At 35.0% G+C, this 20350-nt stretch overlaps 3 protein-coding genes across 3 annotated transcripts; 1 reads left to right on the plus strand and 2 right to left on the minus strand.

Moving 5' to 3' along the window:
- Positions 1 to 953: 953 nt before the first annotated feature.
- LOC103499874 (uncharacterized) lies at positions 954 to 1466 on the minus strand. The gene has a single exon (XM_008463002.3). The coding sequence runs from the start codon at positions 1383 to 1385 to the stop codon at positions 954 to 956; it is 432 nt and encodes a 143-aa protein (XP_008461224.1). The 5' UTR covers positions 1386 to 1466.
- A 2875-nt stretch (positions 1467 to 4341) lies between these two features.
- Positions 4342 to 7753, plus strand: LOC103499875 (uncharacterized). The gene is made up of 3 exons (XM_008463003.2): positions 4342 to 5422; positions 5921 to 6012; positions 6839 to 7753. Exons 1-3 carry the CDS (start codon positions 4673 to 4675, stop codon positions 7521 to 7523), a joined length of 1527 nt encoding a protein of 508 aa, XP_008461225.1. The 5' UTR covers positions 4342 to 4672; the 3' UTR covers positions 7524 to 7753.
- Positions 7754 to 7848: 95 nt separating this feature from the next.
- On the minus strand, positions 7849 to 10879 carry LOC103499876 (protein SOSEKI 1). Its single transcript, XM_008463004.3, has 7 exons — positions 10793 to 10879; positions 10230 to 10299; positions 9769 to 9887; positions 9332 to 9649; positions 8706 to 9000; positions 8504 to 8605; positions 7849 to 8186 (listed from the first exon to the last, which is right to left on the minus strand). The coding sequence occupies exons 1-7, from the start codon at positions 10866 to 10868 to the stop codon at positions 8009 to 8011; spliced, it is 1158 nt and encodes a 385-aa protein (XP_008461226.2). The 5' UTR covers positions 10869 to 10879; the 3' UTR covers positions 7849 to 8008.
- Positions 10880 to 20350: the final 9471 nt, after the last annotated feature.

Raw genomic sequence — 20350 nt, forward strand, 5'->3', positions numbered from 1 at the left:
TCACTATGTCAGCAAATAAATGCATCAGTATTCTCTCTGTCTCTAATGGGTTTTGTTTCCTGTCTGACTGTATCATTTTAAAGCACAATAAACACAACTCTCTCTTTTTTCCTTTTTTCTGGGAGGGATTAATATTAGAGGCTTCTTCCCTACCTTGTTTGGAAGTGTAGTTCATCAACTTGAAATTTTTGTGTTGAAGCTTCGAAATTCATTTTTTTTTTTTTTTTTGTCGTTTAACTAGTGAATGATTTTGAATACAGCTCGTCGAAGATATCTTTAATAACTAGTTGAATTATTTGAACCATGTTTAGTTGCAAACTTCTAATCTTTTATTTGAACTTATCCTCAGTACATACAAGTTTTTATTTTTTCTTGATAGGATGTTTTAGGTTTTAACCCAATTGTTAATGAGTTGGGCTTTTAAACTATGCAAGGCTGATTAACTATTTTGGATTTATGATGCTTCCAAACAACCTTAGAAAAAAGGCCACTGTGTCTTCACAATCAAAATATTATTTAATTAATGTACAATCACTATTGGATATTGTTTTTTTTAATAGAAAAAGAAAAGAAAATAAAATTAATTATCATTATGTATAGGGAAAAATATCGAAAGTTGATTATTAAAAAGAGGGTGATAGGGCAAATGCTAAATATATATATTTTCAACACATCAATAGATAGATCTATAATTGTTTTAATGATTGGCCATCTCTAAAGACCATATTGATATGTATATAATAATGATCGGAAAATGCAATACAGTTTCAAATATTTATACAACATAGATATACATAGATACACACGTATATATACCCTTTCATATACAATCTCTCATAAGAAATTTAATCCTCTTTTTCTCTGAAGTATTGAAATTAAAACAACAAAGAAAACTAATACTCCATTTTCACCAACCTCTGCAAAATGATGAAGTTTTCAATGGATAAAGTGAATTAGAGAAAAGACTTCTTTCTAGTTGGCTTCTTCATCAGCTGGTGTTGATGATCACCACCACCTTTGATCAAATTTCTCAAAAATTTTCCAACTACTTTTTTCAGCTTCACTCCTTGTAATCCATCTTGATGTTGTTTCTTCACAATTTGAAGATTGTTGATCTCTTCTTTACTAAAGTGTTGGCCAAGCGAGTTCCTTTCTCGGTTGCCCTCGTCCAACCTCGTTTCTGCCTTCCCTTCACCACTGATGAGTTGTTTTAAGCTTTTATGGTCGTTGTTGCTCTCGGATCTATCTCCTTTATCAATGATACTAAGACCGTCATCTTTCGATGTGAAATTTTGAAGCTCATCTTGGATTTTGGCTGGCTTTCTAGTTCTCTTTGACATGGAGATATCATAATGTTGTTTATGAGATATGCTCTCACTGCCCATTTGTTTCACAAAATGGAAAGGCTATTATTGGGCATGTGTTACATGCTCTTTTATATATATATCTTATGAAAGGGATCGAGGGAGAATAATTATGAAGATTGCTTAGCAAACAATGAAGGTGGTAGCTTTAGAGGCATTTCAAAAAGGTGGAAAGTCTTTTTTTATTTAGATTGGTTTATTTTTTCCTTTTCAGGTGAGAGAAAAATGGTCACAAATCAGCTGCATAAGAGAAAAAGGCTTGTGGGTTGGTGTTGTTTTTTAAGTATTACCAAACTTCTCTTTTCATTCAAATGAATGAGTAATGATGTTGCCCTTTATTTGCTTGGTCCAATTATGGTGTGTGCTTCAATTCCTTCTTCAATTTGGTTTTCTTAGGCTCTATTTTGCTAATTATTTGGTACTTCAATTCCTTCTTCAATTTGGTGTAAAAGGCCATTTTTAAGAGTCTTTGGGTTTGTGCATTATTATGTAGAACTAATAACTGAACAATGGAAGAATCCAACCCATGTAGCGAATGCATATATCTAGTAAGTTATTTAGCTTTATAAGTGACTCAAATACTTGTTTTAAAGTTATTTTGGTTGATTGCGATCAAACAATGGATTGAATAAAGTATATAATTCTATGGTGTAGAAGAAAATTAGATGTGGGTCTAAAAATAAAAGAATTAAACTCTCGTAGGAGTTCGTACATATTCTACTTTACTTTCTATGTAATACGTAAGACGAACGTGGACTTCTCATCTAAGAAGTATGAAGAAAAAGAATTTCAAAGGTTGTAGAATATGTTTACGAATGTTTTTTTTATAGATGGACCAAAATGGAAGGTCCAAATTGAAATCTAACCTAGATTTTGAATGCAAAAGTTTTTTTTTTTTTTTTTTGACATTCTACCTGCTTTGTTTCCATAATGAGCAACAAATCATGCACTCCTACTCCCTGCTCTCCTTCTTAGTCTTTGATCATCACTTCAAGTCTCTTGGTAGATGCCTTCCTCTCCCAAAGGTTTCTTCTTCCTCCTGTCTCTTTGAATTGGGTGTCTAGGGACCCTTTCTCTTTCTCCTGCTCCCTCAATCACTCTCATTCCTTAACCATTCTTACTTCTCTCTCTCTCTCTCTCGTCTCGATACACCGCATGCACATGAATAAACTCAATAATGATGGCTATAGAGTTGTAAAATTGGACAACCAAGGGAATGCCAATTTGATGACCCAACTCCAACTCCAACATCGTTGAAGACCATGTTCAAGTCTTTTTGGGTAGCCAACCCAAATTTTTAGGTTTGGTCCAAAAAACTTCCTTAGTCCAACCCAGATCAACCTATGTGTAAACCTCTAACAATCACACTTAGTTCACTTAGTTTGTTCAGTAATTTCATGTGACGATGATACAAATAGAAGATAAAAAAAAAACTAAAAACTTTTAGGTGGATCATTTTCATTTAAGCTTCCCATTTTGAACTATTTGTTAAAAAGAAAAAACAAGAGCATTCTTATAACAATTACATCGAAAGTATATGAGATTTACAAAATTTAGATTCACATAAACTTCATGCACTAATAAGGGCATATTAGTGATAAATCATATCATTAGTAGGAGTCTATTAGCGATAAGTTGTGAACTACTTAAGTATTTTATGGCAAACATCCATGTTTGTGTAACCTATAATAATCAAAAAAGAAAAAGAAAATACATTGGAATACACGTAGTAAATTGTGGTTGAACAATAAAATAAAGGGAAAAAGAAAAGTAAAAAAACAAAAATACACAAAAAGTATTCATAGTATATAATTATATATATAAATTGATGGTTTTGTAGTTTGGTAAGTGACAAGACATTCCAATGAGAGTAGACTACAAGTAATGTTGAAATAATGGGATGTACTAAGAACAAAGAAGGTCGGTGTGTGATTTATCATTTATGTATACTTCCTGATTGCTATTAATTAACTTATGTATACCAACTTTCTAACAATATGGTGTTTCTTCCCTCTCTCTTCCCACTTTTTCTGCTTGAGTTACTTTCGTCTCTTCATTTTATTGAGGAGCCAATAATGGAGGAGTAGAATTCAAAAAGAAAAGAAGATCGAGAATAACGTTTATTACATTAATAAACCACAAAAGAAGGAAAAGAAAACATAAACAAAAAGGTAGCGAATTGCAAGAATCGATAATAAGAATTGTGTATCATCATATATGCATACAATCGAGTCGATTTTGAAATATCATATCATGATGATATAAACAAAATGTTATAAAATGCTTAGTTTAAAAAAGTAGGTTATATTACACATGAACATAACATATAACAAAAAGAAAAAAAAGGAATGAAAAAAAGTTGAAGGTTCATGAGGATGTTGCTCAAGATAAGACCCAAAAAAACTGACAAGCATGTCTAAGCCCAAAGGTACTCGAAACAACATACGAAAGCACACATCCCCAAATAGAAATGTCAAGAACCGTTGAATATGAAGAATATATAAATGAGTGCTTGTTAATTTGGAGCACCAACAATGAAAAATCTCTAACACCATTGTCATCACACGTAACCGAAAATATATGTATCTACTTACAAATAGTATGGTTTGATCAACCAGAATGAAAAAGTAAGTAGTCTAAGGATCTTGCTTATGAAAATATCTAGTTTAATTAACTACCATAGAACTAATTTAAGCATTAAAGTATAAGAGAGATAAAGAAGGTTTAACATAAATCAACTAAAAGTATACTGGGACTAGATGGGGCAGAAGTAGGTAGGAATTCAAACATTAACAAAAAGAATATGGTAGAAGTTTATTTATAAAGAAAAGGTAAAATTGTAAGTGTCAGACAAAATGAAGCAATTAGAATTGAGGAATAGAGAACATTGGTAAATGGGTTGAGAGTTTGGAATTTAAAATATAAATATACATACACAGATATATAGATATAAGTGTGTATTTGTTTTGAAGTGATGGATGATGGGGGGGGGCATTCATCTCGGCTACCGAGCTCTCTCTGTTTCTGTTTCTCCTTTTTTAACCTTGTAAATCTCAATGCTCATCCCTTCCTTCTCCTTTCGACACGTCTCCCTCTCTCTTTCTCTTCTCTCCCCATCACTCTAATGTTTCTACTCTCTATGTTTCACCCATTGATGATAAGCATAATATTTTAACGTTTTTTTTTACATAATGCTTAGTTTTAGAGCTTGCTAGAAAGAAGCGTTACCAATGGAGGAGCTGTAAGAATTTTTTTTTTTTTTTTTTCGTTTTCTCTCTTCTTCTATAAAGCTTTTTCACAGAGCGACCATGGCGTCTCTCACTCCCGGCGTCCTTTCAAAGCTAATCGAAAATGCCGGTAACAAAAACTTCAAAGTCACCGGCCAGCACCGGTCTCCTCTTCTCCAAGTCCTCGAGATCGTCCCTTCACTTCCCGGTGCCGGTGACGACGACCAAAACGACCCCTTTCGAACCAGAGGCTTCTTCTTGAAACTCTCCGATTCTCTCCATTCCGCTTACGCTTCCATTTCCGACGACGACTTGGATTTGATTTACAGCGACAAGATTCAGTTGGGTCAGTTCGTTCACGTCTCCCGGTTCGACCCGGCCGTTTCCGGTTCTCGCATCCCGGTTCTTCGAGGCTTGAAGCCCGTTTCTAGAAGAAAACCTTGTGTTGGAAATCCTACTGATTTGGTCTCCAGCGATGCCTTACCGATTTCACGCGCCGCAGTCTTGCCTAGAAGGAGGTTGAGTTTGGACTCGGTGCGGCGGGGCTGGGATCGAGGGTTTTCGCCACCTGCCTCCGCCGTCAAGGCTGCCGGTTCGCCGCCAGGTAGGGCATCTTCCGAGGTTGGGTCGGCCAAGGCTCTGAAGTTTTCGCCGTTGAAAACTAAAGACCAGAGCTCTTTAGTACCGAAGCTGACGAGTACGGTTAAACGGAAAGACGTGAAGTCGCCGGCGGAAATCCGACCCGTTCCTGTGGCTGTGGATTTGAAAAGCGTGTCGGAGAAGAATATAGCGTGGAGGTCGCTGCCGTCGACAGTGGCCGTTGCTGGAAAGGTTTGTTTACCGCGTTGTTCTTGGAGTTTGAATTCTCTTTATTTTGAAAAAGAAAATATTCATTTTCAAATATTAAAAAATGAATTAAAATATTTATAAAATATATCAAAAATTTAAAATTTATAAATAACAGTGATGATATTTACAGATATTTATATTATTTACATGTCTTCGTAAACTATGAAATTTTGAATGTATTTTATAAATAATTTCGATTTCTTTTGGTTATTTGGAACCATTTCTTAAAAGTATATGGTAATTATTAAGTTTTCATATGAAAGAACTCATTAAAAATTTGAGAGTGAACCTTGGATTGTCGAATTTATAATGGTTGATCTATAAGAAATAGGGATTTTTTGTGTAAAATGATCTTAAAATAGGAAAGGGTATATTAAAGATAATTAAAAGTAGAGAGGAAGAGCAGAAGGTTAAAGAATGGGAAAGAAATTGAAGATATGGAAAGAGGTGAAAGTGCTTTTGGAATGTGAATATTTGCAGAAAGCAGTTAGAGGTCGAAATCTTGCATTTATGGCTGCCGTTGATGCTTTAGAAGAAGCAGCGGCCATTGAAACTCTCCTCCATTCCATGTGGTATGTCTTCTTATTTTATCTTTACCTATTTGTTTTTTAAATTTATTTTTGCTTATGATTATTTTCAATCTAAACGTGTTTATAGTTCTTATGATTTAATAAATTTTAGAAGTGAGCATCTTAAACCGACTTTGACCATGTAAAAGTACAAAGGGGTCGATAGGTCGGTATAGATTAAGCCTTTGTAATTCTTAAAAAATGTTGTCATCAATTTAGATTTTTTCCCAACATTGACCGAACCTCTCCTTATCGTTGGCTGATCACTTTTAGTTTGGTTGGTTTTAGCTGGTCGGCTCGATTAATAATCTGCACCCTACACAATTTTATCGAATCACATGAACTAATCTCTAAAAAGAATAAATTTGTAATTAGCCATTCAATATTATTCCACCCTCCAAATTTTGACTCCGTATAAATTTAGGTTCTCAAACATTTGTTAAACTTTGAGAGTTAGTTCCATCTTTAAGTGATGTGAATATGAGGTATACTTTGAAGTTTAGGGACATAAAATGAGTGAACTAAAGTGTGTTAAAGTTTGAAATGTCAATATTGATATAATGTAAAAAATGTCGATCAATACTTCTAAATATATGTGTTTAAAAATTAAAGTAATGAAGAAGTATTTTACCATTTAAGAGTAATTTGAAGTTTTATTATCATTAATCTTAGGGTCATATTGTTTAAACTTTTACTATATTTCTTCATTTTTTCTATAATATATTGAAATGTTAAATCATCCTAATATGCATATATATATTGTTTTTGTTTCATAGAAATCATTGCCAAAAACTTCTTTGTTTTTTTGTGGTTAATTTTTATTTTTCAGCTTATTTGGAGAACTATGTGAAACTTCAAAGCAAGTTTGTAGTGGAAAATTGACAGATCAATTTTTACAACTCTATCAGAGAATCCAAGAAGCACACTCAACTTTGAATTCCTTACTCAACAAAATGCCATCTCCTAATTCAAACTTACACAACAATTCTAATGCCACTTCATGGATTCAGGCTGCTGTTGCTACAAATCTTTCCGCTTTTGATTTGTTCGAATCAAAAGATCACAATAAGCTCGAAACTCAATCCCAAAACAAAAAACTCTATGTCGTCATCGACGATGCTACGAACAAACTCAATTTACCGACCCCTACAAATTGCAAAAGTTGTCCATCTAATTCAAGTGCTAAACTAACACATTCTTCCAAAAAGGAAGATTGGTGTAAAAGGAATAGTTTAAAAGAGGCCGTTGAACTAGCAAACGACCTACTCTTGGTCTCACGTCGATGGTTTGTGAAGTACTTAGAGGATTTACTTGGGAACGGTTTTGGGCTAAGAGTAAAGGAAGAAAGTCCTGACGACATTGCATATCTTCTTAGACAGCTCAAAAAAGTGAATGAGTGGATGAACGAGTTTATTGAAAGCAAAGTTGAGATCGATGATAAGATGGAGCAATTGAAGAAGAAGTTGTACAAGTTTCTCCTTGACCATGTCGACATTGCCACTCGATCACGTTAGTAAAGATATACAAGTTGAAAAGGATCACATCAATTATAGACTTGAGTAACAACTTCAAACGCTAACTTCTTTCAAAGTTTAGAGTTGAAGATTTTAACCAAATATTGACCTCATTGTTCATTGTCAAACAAATTATGCATAATATGTTTTCATTTTTCTATATCATTTTAAGATTATTTTTTGTAGTTGTATTATTTCACACTCTAATGTCATATAATTGACTTGCTTTAGTACTGTTTGTTTCTTTTCAAATTATTTAAAAGGACATTTGGAAAGAGAAGAGCAAATTCTATTTCATTATACGAAGTGGAAATTTAGCTCACACTTTTGTACGAAAAATCCTTTCTAATATTAAACTACTCTTCCAATAATATACTTATATATTGCTTCTAGCTTTACATCATATTTGTAAATGGAGAGAAATCTCATAAAATAATACTCTTGAAAAGTTGACTTTTAAGAATTGGATGAGGAAGCAAAAAGTCTCAGTTGGTCAACATGTAAGTTGAAACCAAATCCTTGTCGGATGTAGTTGTCGTAGTTGACTTAGACAATGTGGTTTTGTCTGATGTGGCAGGATTATTCTTGGTCAAAGACTTGATTCCTCTACATGATTTCATGTGTGAATGCATCTTCTCCGGCCTGAAAGTCTTCCCACATAACCTAAGTAAAAACCATTTAGAAAAGAAATATTTTCAACTATAGTAAGACAAAAACTCTTGCCATTTGGTTATATTTGTACACGAACAATAAGTTCAAATTTCAAGAGGTTTTTTTTTTTCTTTTAAAAACATATATTTCATAGCTTTTAATTTACAAATAGCTTGCTTCTTCATCTCATGTAAGGCTATGGCTTTTGAAAATACATGAAAGAGCAAGTTTTTGTTGCCGTTGACGAACAAAAAACTCAAACACATTTTCATGAAAAAAAAAAAGAGTAAAAAATTGATCTTTCATGATTAAATGATTTGGAAGCTTACGAGCAATTTGGCCCTGCCATTGGCTTGTAAGTTGTGGCCGCAGTCACCTTTCCGTTGCCGTTTTCCTTTGGTCTCTTCTTTCTTAAATCGTCAACGCTTGTCCTGGAAAATACGATCGAAATGCTTCGTGAAGTTTTCTATATTTATAATTAATTAGATTAGGAAACGTTAATTAAAAAAAGGGGGAAGTTTAGAAAATTACCGAGAAGTTTGGCGGCGGATTTCGAGGTTCCCAAAATCCCAAGAACTCCCGTTAACCCGGGCGGAGCCGCCCAACACTTCGTCCCTACAAACCACGGCGTCGTTTTTGGGCTTCTCCAATGGCGGATCTTTAGGAGATCGGTTCTTGACCAAAACGGTGTCGTTGGTGTCTACTGCCCCGGTCCCGCACGTGATCAATTGGCGAAACACGTGAGAAGCTCCGCTTGAGTAGCTCTTGCTCTTTGTAAATGCCGGTTGGGATGATGACGAGACTGTCGACGTTGCTGTGGTTCCACCTGTTCAGATTATATATATATATATATATGTGTGTGTGTGTGTGTATTTTGTGAAAATTATTAGAAACTATAAAGGGTTTATTTTTATTTATTAATTGTGGGGAAGGGGAGTATCCAATTATAATTTCTTGTGGTATCAATTTTGAATGATTGGACATCAATTTTGGCTCACTGGTTGATTTGTGTAATGACCAAAATAAGTATGAATTCTTCGTTTAATTTCTTTTGTAAAAATAACCGAAGAAACAAAAAAGAAAAGAAAAAAAAAAGAAGAGAAAATATCTTCAAATTTCAAAATAATTAAAAAAATTTATGGAGTCTAAACTCTTACCTTCTTTACCCATGAGATCCTTATCTTTATCTTTCTCCTTCTTGTTGTTCGCCAATTTTGCATACAAAGAAGAAGAAGAATATTGTGTCTTAAACCCTTCGATTTCGTCTACTTCTTCTTCTTCTACCACCCCCTGTTTTGGGTTTCTCTCCAAATTCTTAGTTGTTTCTTCTTCAACCTTCACCGAATCCCCATCGTCAGTCACCGTCGATCTCTCCGAATCGTACGGTGGAGATTGTTCTGCATTCCTTTGCTGAAGTTTGGATGAAAAATCTTCACTTAGTTCCAATTCTTCTCTGAATAATGATTTTTTAGTATCTGTGAAAAAGAAAAAAAAAATATATATATTAAAGATGAGGAAATTAAAAAAAAAAAAAAAGAAAAAAAGAAAAGAAAAGGAGAGAGGGCAGAAATGGGAAATGAAAAACAGTAATTACCAAAGAGAGTAGAGGGAAATATGATTTGGGATCCTTGAAGAACATATTCGTTGTCAGAAATTGGAGTTATGAGATCGTCATCCACCAGATCTTGCCAAACATACCCTGTTTTGTACTTTCTGCATGCCATATATATGTATATATACATTTTACGAAATCAACAATCAATGATGAACAGAAAATATAAACTTTAAAGTTAACAACGTGGTTTATTAATAATGTTTTAGCTTTGTAGATAGACCCATGTTTCAAACTTAGTATTCCAACAGTTTCTTTTGGATTTTTTTACTATATAATATGGGGTAGGGAGATTCAAAAGTCATTTGAGCCATTCTCTCTTTTTCTTACTGATGAAATTCTAGATTTGCAATGATGTTTGTCTTTGATCATCAGAGTACACATCTTGTAGGAGAATCGAGAAGGAAGAAAGAAAGAGGGAAAAATGTGTGTTTTTTACTTACCTTTTGTAAGACCATGAGAAGGCTTCCGGCATTTCCTTTCCTCTCAATTCCCCTAGCCATCTCTTTACATCTTCACACACACACACACACACACACACAAAATCATTTCATTTCATATTATGATTTATAAGTTGGATGTTAAATTAGCCTAAAACAAATGATCAATTCAAAGTTAGATGTTTCCATTCACACTCATGCAACAATATAATTGAACTAAGAAAACTCCAGTTTAAATTTTAAATCGTAAACTGATCCAATAAGTGATTATAGATATCAATAATAGCATTAACTCTAAGTTGAAGATTTCTTCCCTCATTTTTGCAATTGATGTACTTAGGAAACAACAAACAATTTTAATTAGAGATTAAGAAATTAACAAAATAAGAATACTAGCGTGTGTTCTAATACACTGCTTATTTAAAATCACAATTAAATTCAAACATTAACGCCCATAAATAATGTTATATATTTATAACACTAACTTCAATGCTAATTAAATCGCAAGAAAGGAGACGAATGAAGAAAATAAAAATAAAGTTTCAAAAATCCCAAACACCACAGACCTCGAAGATAAACGCCGCCGCTTGCTCCGGCGAGATGATGAACACGGATGAGATGGGGTTGCTCCACGTGTCCCATCCGGGAAAGAAAGTAAATTGTAACTTTATTGATGTTTCTGTATTTCACATATAAAATATTACAGCATACAAGTATATTTATACACAAAATTAAGGTTAAATAAGGGAAGAATAATAGTGTTAAATACAGCATAATCTCCTCCATGATATTTGAGCATAATCTCCTCCATGATATTTGAGCATAATCTACTCCATAATATTTGCTCTAATTTCATTAATACCCTCCCTCAAACTCAAGATGGGAGTGTCGAGACCACCTTGAGTTTGTGAATTAACTGAGTGAAACGAGGAGAATGGAGAGCTTTGGTGAATATATCCGCAGGTTGATCGGTGGTAGAGATGGGTTGGAGATGAAGTGTGTTGCTCTGTAGGTGGTGGCGAACAAAGTGACAGTCATTCTCAATATGCTTTGTTCGTTCATGGAATACATCATTGTGTGCAATCTGAATAGCACTGTGATTATCACAATGAAGAATAGTGGGTGATGTCTGTGGGGCCCCCATATCAGTAAGAAGCCAACGCAGCCAAATTAATTCTGAAGTAGCATCAGCCAGTGCACGATATTCAGACTCTGTGCTGGAACGGGAAACAACAGATTGTTTCTTACTTCGCCAGGAGATAAGAGCGTCACCTAGATAGAAGCAATAGCCAGTGGTAGACCGTCTATCAGTAGGATCACCCGCCCAATCAGCATCAGAGAAACCAGAGAGAACCAGGGAGGATTGGGAGGAGAACTGTAGACCATGACCCAAAGTACCTTTGATGTAGCGAAGAATGCGAAGGACGGCAGTGAAGTGAATTGTACGAGGGGCAGCCATGAACTGACTAACAATATGAACTGCATACGCAATATCTGGACGAGTCACAGTTAGGTAAATTAGGCTGCCAACTAGTTGCCTATACAAAGTGGGATCTTCAAGGGGAACACCATCAAAAGGAGTGAGACGCACATTCGGATCCAGAGGTGTTGAGAAAGTGGCAGAATCAGTAATACCAGATCGATTGAGGAGGTCAGACGCATATTTTGCTTGAGATAAATAGTAGCCACTAGATGATGAGGAGATCTCAAGACCAAGAAAATAGTTGAGATTTCCTAAGTCCTTCATCTCAAAATGCTTACCCAGGTAACATTGCAAATCAGATATGGCTTGAGGGTCATCACCTGTAATAATCATGTCATCCACATATAAGAGAAGGAGAACAATACCATTAGGCGTCTGACGAGTAAATAAGGCGGAATCATGAGAACTGGAGGTGAACCCGAGTTGTGTAATGGTTGAACTAAAGGTTGCAAACCAAGCTCGAGGAGCCTGTTTGAGGCCGTAGAGAGCACGACGAAGAAGGCATACTTTCTGTGGTGGTGGAGTAGTGCCAGGTGGTGGTTTCATATAGACTTCTTCAGATAGGGTTCCATTTAGAAACGCATTTTTAACATCCATTTGAAGAAGGGGCCATTGTTTTGCAGCTGCAATGGCTAGAAGACTACGGACAGATGTCATTCGAGCTACTGGAGCAAACGTTTCTTCATAATCAATCCCATATTCCTGAGAATATCCTTTAGCAACAAGACGTGCTTTGTATCGTTCAATAGAGCCATCAGAGTGCGTTTTTATTTTAAAAATCCACTTACAGCCAATAGGTTTCTTACCAGGAGGTAGGTCAACATAATCCCAGGTGTGAGTTTTGGCTAAGGCTTGAAGTTCATTATCCATTGCTTGCTGCCACAAAGGGTTAGTACTGGCTTCTTTATACGAGGAGGGTTCAACTAAAGACATGATAGTAGAAAAACAATGGTACTCTTTGAGATGAGAAGGAGTTTCTCTTACCCGGGTGGATCGTCGGACAGGTGCATGTTCAGGTTCCTCACAGGGGACAGATGGGAGTTCCGGGAGTGCGGAGGTAGTGTGCGATTCAGTGAGCTCAGATGTGAGTGGGGGACAAGATGTAGTGTTGGATGGTGAATCAGGAGTGGGAAATAGAGGGGTAGAGGGATCAGTAAAGAATGAGTGCGGACTAGATAGAGAGGCATGAAATGAAGAAAGACTAGAAAACATACGATGTTCCCAAAAGGTGACATGGCGAGAAATACGTAATCGTTGAGAGATAGGATCCCAACAACGAAAACCTTTATGTTCGGTGCCATAACCCAAGAAACAACAGAGACGAGCACGAGGTTCCAGTTTGGTATGTTCATGGGAATGTAATAACACAAAGCATGCACACCCAAAGACTTTGAGATGAGAGTAAGTTGGAGGAGTACCGTATAGTCGTTCAAATGGGGAAATATTGTGTATGACCTGAGATGGAAGGCGATTGATGACATAAACAGAGGTGAGGGCAGCCTCTCCCCAAAATTTTTCAGGACAGGATCCAGAAAGGAGTTGGGCACGAACAGAGTCTAAAATGTGACGGTGTTTGCGTTCCGCTCGTCCATTTTGCTGGGAAGTGTGAGGACATGAGCGTTGAATCAAAGTGCCTTGTTGTGCAAGGAAGGAAAGAAAACGAGAGTCCTTATATTCCATTGCATTATCTGTGCGAAGAATTTTGATTTTGCTAGAAAATTGTGTTTGAATCATATTTGCAAAATCAACATATATTTGATATAAGGAGGAACGGTTTCTGAGAAAGTAAATCCAAGTGAATCGAGAATAATCATCAATAAATAACACAAAATATCGATAACCATTAACAGTAGGACATGGAGCAGGTCCCCAAATATCAGAGTGAATTAGGCCAAAAGGTTTATCACATAAAGAAGCAGACTTAGGAAAGGACAAAGCAGGTTGTTTCGCCATTTTGCAATGTAAACAATCAAAAGTATTAAACTGAGAAACATTGTTTAAAAGACCAGTAGAAGTTAAACTACGAAGTTTATTAGAGGATGCATGACCTAAACGAAGATGCCACTGAAATAGAGTGTTATCAGTGACGGGAGCAGAGATGGCTGGAAACACAGGAGAATGTAGGGATGTGAGCTCAAATAATCGACCCACCTTCCGTCCCGTACCAATCACTTGTCCTGTCTGAGAATCCTGAACCTGACAACCATGAGAAGAAAAAATAATAGTAAGTCCGAGATCACATAATTGACCAACAGAAGCTAGGTTGAATGTGAGATTTGGGACATGATAGGTGTTGGAAAGTTTGATGGTGGGTGTATTAACGGTGCCAATGTGGGAAATAGACATGGAATTACCATCAGCAGAGTGGATCGGGGGAAGTGATTGAACAGGAATATGAGATGATAATAAGGAAATGTCAGAAGTCATGTGATTACAACAGGCAGAGTCAAGGAGCCAAGAGGTACCTGGGGTGACAGCAAGAGCAGTAGATTGGGAAGAGATCACCTGTTTCAGTAAATCATGAAGATCAGTCAACTGAAGACTCGAAGGTTCAGTGATGTCAGATGTAGCAGCAGCAACAACAGATGAAGAACCGGCTTTATGGGAAAATTTGGGTTTGTGTGAATGACCAGGAGGGCGGGGTGGGCGTGTTGGACAATTATCCAAAATATGACCTCGTTTGTGACAATACCTGCACTCAATAGTAGGACAGTTAGCAAACTTATGACCATGAAGTTTGCAATTCTTACAGAAGATGGTCTCATTAGCTTGTCGGAGATGAGTAGTTGCAAGGGCGACATCAGAGTGCAGGGAGGAGACAATGCCAAGTCTTTTCTCCTCAAATAAGATTTCTTGAATAGCAGCATCAAGAGATGGCAGAGGATTACGATGTAACAGAGCAGCACGAACGGATTCATATTCTGGTCGGAGACCCATTAATACTTTGATGAGACGAATATGATCAGGGCTAATTTTTGCCTGATCCAACTGAGTCCAAATAGGCTGAAGAGTGGCGAGATATTCATTCACAGATTGTCCCATTTCCTGATTGAGACTAACAAGTGTAGAGTGCAGCTGATAATAATGAGCCAGTCCTATAGACTGAAAACGTGTGTATAGAAAATCCCAGAGTTCTTTTGCACTATCAAAGGCATCAAACTGAGTGTGGATGGCTGGAATAGAAGTATTACCTAACCAAGTGATAATTTGGTGATTTTTGCTGTCCCAATCCTCAAGTCTTTCAATGTACTGAATATCCTCTGCACTGGTTTCATGGACAATAGGTTTGACAGGTTTGGTAATATCTCCCGTGACGATACGCCATAATTTTCGACCTATTAGAAAACTCCTCATTTGGTGGGCCCAGGTAATATAGTTTGTGCCATCAAGGATGGTGCTAATGGGGCGAGCTACGTCATTTTTCTCCATCTCGTCGGATAGAGGGGGCGGAATTAATTTCACGACTGATTGGACGAAGAGGTATACAGGAACACAGATTTCAAGTGGGCTAGTGGAGAGGAGTGGGCTAGTGGGCTAGTGGGGGTGATGTTTTATATGGTTTATATAGTGGGCTAGGAAGGCAGAAGTGGGCTAGTGGGCTAGTGGGGGTGATGTTTTATATGGTTTATATAGTGGGCTAGGAAGGCAGAAGTGGGCTAGTGGGCTAGTGGGCTAGTGGGGGTGATTTCATAAACACCTGGATCTGCAATGAAATCCTTCAGATCGGCGTGACAGCGGCAGAAGTGAGGGTTTTGAAATGGCGCCTAGTACGATCCGGAAGGCGGTCGGAGCTCTGAAGGACCAGACGAGTATTGAATAGACTAGTATTGGCGAAGGTGTCGGACCTTGAGGTGGCGATTGTGAAGGTAGTGGAATAGATCGATGCTTGGCGGCAGAGTCCAAACCAATAAGGCGTGTTGGTCGGCCGACGGATGAAGAGACAAAGAGTGAAGGTTGGGAGGACTCGGAGGCGAAGACAGAAACAGGAAGGCCGCGGGAGGACTCGGAGGCGGAAGCTTCGACTGGATCTGCTGACAGAAGTCGACCGGCAGACAGAAATCGGACGAGGACGGATTCGCGGATGAGGACGGATTCGCGGACGAGGACGACCGGCAGAAACTGATTCGCGGATGAGGACGGCGGCGGCGGCTAGGTTAGAAACTTGGCTCTGATACCATGTAACTTTATTGATGTTTCTGTATTTCACATATAAAATATTACAGCATACAAGTATATTTATACACAAAATTAAGGTTAAATAAGGGAAGAATAATAGTGTTAAATACAGCATAATCTCCTCCATGATATTTGAGCATAATCTCCTCCATGATATTTGAGCATAATCTACTCCATAATATTTGCTCTAATTTCATTAATATAAATAATATGAACTTTTCTAATTTCTCCTCCTCTATTATTATTATTAGCCTCCATTAACGCTCTCTTTCTAAGCTTCATCATCATCATACCAAAAAAACAAAATGTCCCAAATAAATTCAAGTAATAGAAAGAACAATCAATCACTCACTTTATATACAAACTTAAAAATTAAAAAAAAAAAAAAAAAGAAAAAACCCAAAACCCAAAACCCAAAAAAAAACACATAAGAGAAGCCTCTTCTTTTCAGGCAAAACCATGTAGGAATAAAGAGAGATCTTGGTGTGTCGGCCGGCCTGCTAATTCTACTAAAAGCCGAGAACATAAATTCTTAATTAATTACCATTTTGGGGTTTGGAAATCATTAATTTATTACTATAATTTTTATTTATGCAGCAGGCCTAGCTACCTTATTAAACATAATATATATATATATATATACATATCGAGACCACAAAAAAAATAAAAGCCGAAAAGAAATTACCTTCTGATTTGTCTCTCGTTCTTGTTTTTATGATTCTTTAAGAAAGAAAAAAAATCCCACCTTCACTTGGCTTCTTCTTAATTGAGGTTTGTGTTTAGATAGAAGAAAAAATTGAAGAGATAATTAATTAGCAGAAAATTAGGGTTTAATTATTCTCCAATCTAATTTTACGGAATTTGAACAAATTTAAGACACACAATCACTTATACAAACACACACACACACACACATATATGGCTTGAAAATATGGGAAGTTAGATCTTTTGACCCAGAATTTTATTACTTTAATTCCTAAACAGAATGTTTCTTCTTTTTCTCTCTAATCAACACTTGGAAATTGGAATTAAAACGTAAAATTTATTCTTTAATTATATATTTCAATTTCCTTTTGTAAGTTAGGTGGACTAATGTTATTGTAAATATTTAACAATGAATATAAATAGGTTGGTAAAACTGAAGCACACAAAAGAATTCTTGACATTGTTTATGTGTTTTTAGCTTCCCTACCAAATTAAAAATAGTTTGATATTGACCTAATGACATTTTTTTATTTAGTTAGTTATATATATTTTTCTAGATGTTTGTATGTTGGTCACATGTACAATAAGTTTGAGATTGGACTTAGAAAAAAAAAATTAAGTTCTTTAATATACTAATTAGCAAGGCCATTTGTGTTGTTTATTATATATGAAAATTGACTTAAAAGGCTTAAGGAGAAATAGGATCGGCTATTTATCTTTTGAGTAAATCAAGAGTCTTACTCCTAACTCCTAAGCCCTATGAATTAAATTTATAAAGGGCAATCAGTAGGCTAACACATCCTTTATTCCCTTCCTTACAAGATAACTCAACACTTTAGATTATTATTAAGTAATCAAAGTACTATAGGTATAATAAATAATAATGTAGTTTATTATATAAGTTTTGTATATTTTTATAAAAAAATTTTTAAAAAATATACTTAAATTTAGTTTGTATAATTAAAAGAAAAACAAAATCAAGAATATCCTTATTGTTGGTTAAAACAAAGGGGTTAAATTTAATATAAAATATATATAAAATAGAAATAGTTGGAAAGTATAAAGTGGAAGTTGAAACTTTGAAATAAAAAAAGAAAAAGGGAAAAAGAAGAGGTAATATTTAAATTTTATTGTATAAAATAGAGTGAAAAGTGTGTGGAAATGGGAGAAAGGGGGGGTTAGTTCACCCAAAGCAATAAACAAAAATTGATTTGGTTGATGCAAACTCCAATCTACATGGAATGTGAAGTGTACTTATTCTGTTATTTGTCTTTTGAAGAAATTAAAATTGGTTCAAAAGTACAACCATTTCCATCTTCCATTTTTATTCCTTATGTTCAATAGGAATTCCACTTTGTTTCTTTGTGAGAAAGGTGAAAGAACAACGATAAACGTGGTTTGGGTAAAGGATGATATAATATTAAATTTGTTTTTATTGATCAGCTTTAACTTTTAGGTCAATTAGTAATTTAGGATATCGAAATCGGAAGTTCAAGGGAGATTCCAACGATGAGAATAAGTATTCCTATTGAATTTGTCTTCACCCATTAATTTAAACTTTTGAGTCATTTAGTTATCTAATATTCTCATTTTTTTTTTAATTTTGGTTTTTGTTTATCGATTATTTTCTATCAATAACAATATCTTTTATCTTTTATTTTGTAAAAATTTAAATAAATATGTGTGCAAATTTTAGGGAAAAATATTTCATAAAAGAATTAAATATTTAAATTTTTTATGTTAGATTCATTTTATTAAATAATATTTTTTAGTACAACATGGAAGAAAAAGGTTTAGAAACAAATAAATCTAACGAGTGAATGGTAAAATCCACTCTTAGAGGGTGGTCTTCAAGCCACACATTTGAATGATAAAATACAATGAGTGTGAGATGCTAATTCATGAACGATAAAGTTACACTGGCGATTAATCCAGAAGAAGTCAAAGGATGAAAATCGGATAATGGAAAACTTTCAACATAGTAACGAAAGATCGAACCTTATTTGCAATGAATTCCCAACAAAAGATTATAGATTTTGTAAAAGTCTAGAGGGTGGAGATCAAACTTTATGTATTGATTTTACCCTTTCATTTTTTAAAAGAGAATACCAAAATTGTCCATTGTTCATATGTCCACCAATGCTACAATTTTAACCATTGGATCCGCGTGGAAAGGCCCATCCAATGGGCCTCCTCATTGGGCTTCAAATCTCCAATGGGCCAATTATATTCATGGACTGGCCATTATCATGACTTTGTAAAACAAGCCAAGAAAAAAGAGTAGACTATATAAAACTTCAAAACTTTTTTTTGTTCGGAAATGGAGTTAGATCTTTGGCACAAGAAGAAGGGGTTGATCCATATCATCTTGATTGGGTTCTGATCTCTATTTTTTTAATAATACCGAGTTGGGTTCTTTTCCTACCCGTATCGAATAGAACATGCTGAGCCAAATCTTCTTCATGTAAAACCTGCTTTATTTAGATCAGAAAAATCGTACGATTTTATGAAATCGTGTGTTATGGCTAGAATCCGTAGTCAATCCTATTTACGATAGGAGCTGTTGACAATTGAATACAATTTTGCCCATTATTTTCATTTTCGTATCCGTAATAGTGCGAAAAGAAGGAAGGCCCAATTCCAAGTTGTTCAAGAATAGTGGCGTTGAGTTTCTCGACCCTTTGCCTTAGGATTAGTCAGTTCTATTTCTTGATGGGGGCAAGGGAAGGGATATAACTCAGCGGTAGAGTGTCGCCTTGAAACTTTTTTTTTTGACTTTTTTTTTTTTGCAGATTTAATAAAATAACTTTTAAAAATTAGGTCTATAGCTCAAATTTACTACTTTTGTAAAAATGATAAAAAAAAAAAAAAAAAAAACAAACTCAATCTGTGAAAAGTAAAAAAAAAAGTATGGATATCATACAACACATATCCTCGATGCATTTCATACATAAAAAAGTATCATATTTGCAAAATGAGAAAAACGTACGACATACTTTAAATATTCTATTCTTAATTTATCACCGACCCTAATTTTTTAAAAAAATTACACTAATTTTTTTTTAATTAAGTAAACTTTGATAAAAGTAGTGATATTTACTTTGAATAAGTATTGCCAATTTTTACTTTATTTTCTATAACATATGTTTCATACAAAATTCAAAGAAAAATAAATTTGTTTTAAAAGATGTATTCAATTGCTAATCTAAAAAAACAGCTTGTGGGTATTGATTGTAGGGGTAGAAACTACCACAAAATTCTAAGTTAATTAAAAGCTCAAGATGATGAAATTGATATTACTTGCTAAAGTATAAACGATAAATAAATAGATGAAAAGTTTTCAATTTATACTCCAAATCAATAATTCTAACAATTAAAACATGTAAAAAAGTTTAAAGTTTAAATGGATATGATTTATTAGAGCAGAAGGATGTAATAGAAAAGTGTTATAAAGGATATAATATGATGTATAGAAAAGGGAAATAGTAGTTGAAGAAAAGAGACAAAGACAGCTATAGAACTTGTTGAAACGTCAAATCGTGTGTTTCTAATCAAACATTATTTTGTACATTGTCGTCCGACACACCCAATGCTTATCAATCTCAACAAAAATCAATGCTACCTTAGGCTCCTTCTATTAAATACTAATACAATTCTTAGATCAACTAACCACCTAAAATTATAGTCTTAACAAATCACTTACTCGTTAAATTTACGGCGTGAAGAGTTAATAAATTATAAATTCGGTTTTCTTTTAGTT

Source organism: Cucumis melo, chromosome 1 (assembly GCF_025177605.1).
Source record: "Cucumis melo cultivar AY chromosome 1, USDA_Cmelo_AY_1.0, whole genome shotgun sequence".
Lineage (NCBI taxonomy): Eukaryota > Viridiplantae > Streptophyta > Magnoliopsida > Cucurbitales > Cucurbitaceae > Cucumis > Cucumis melo.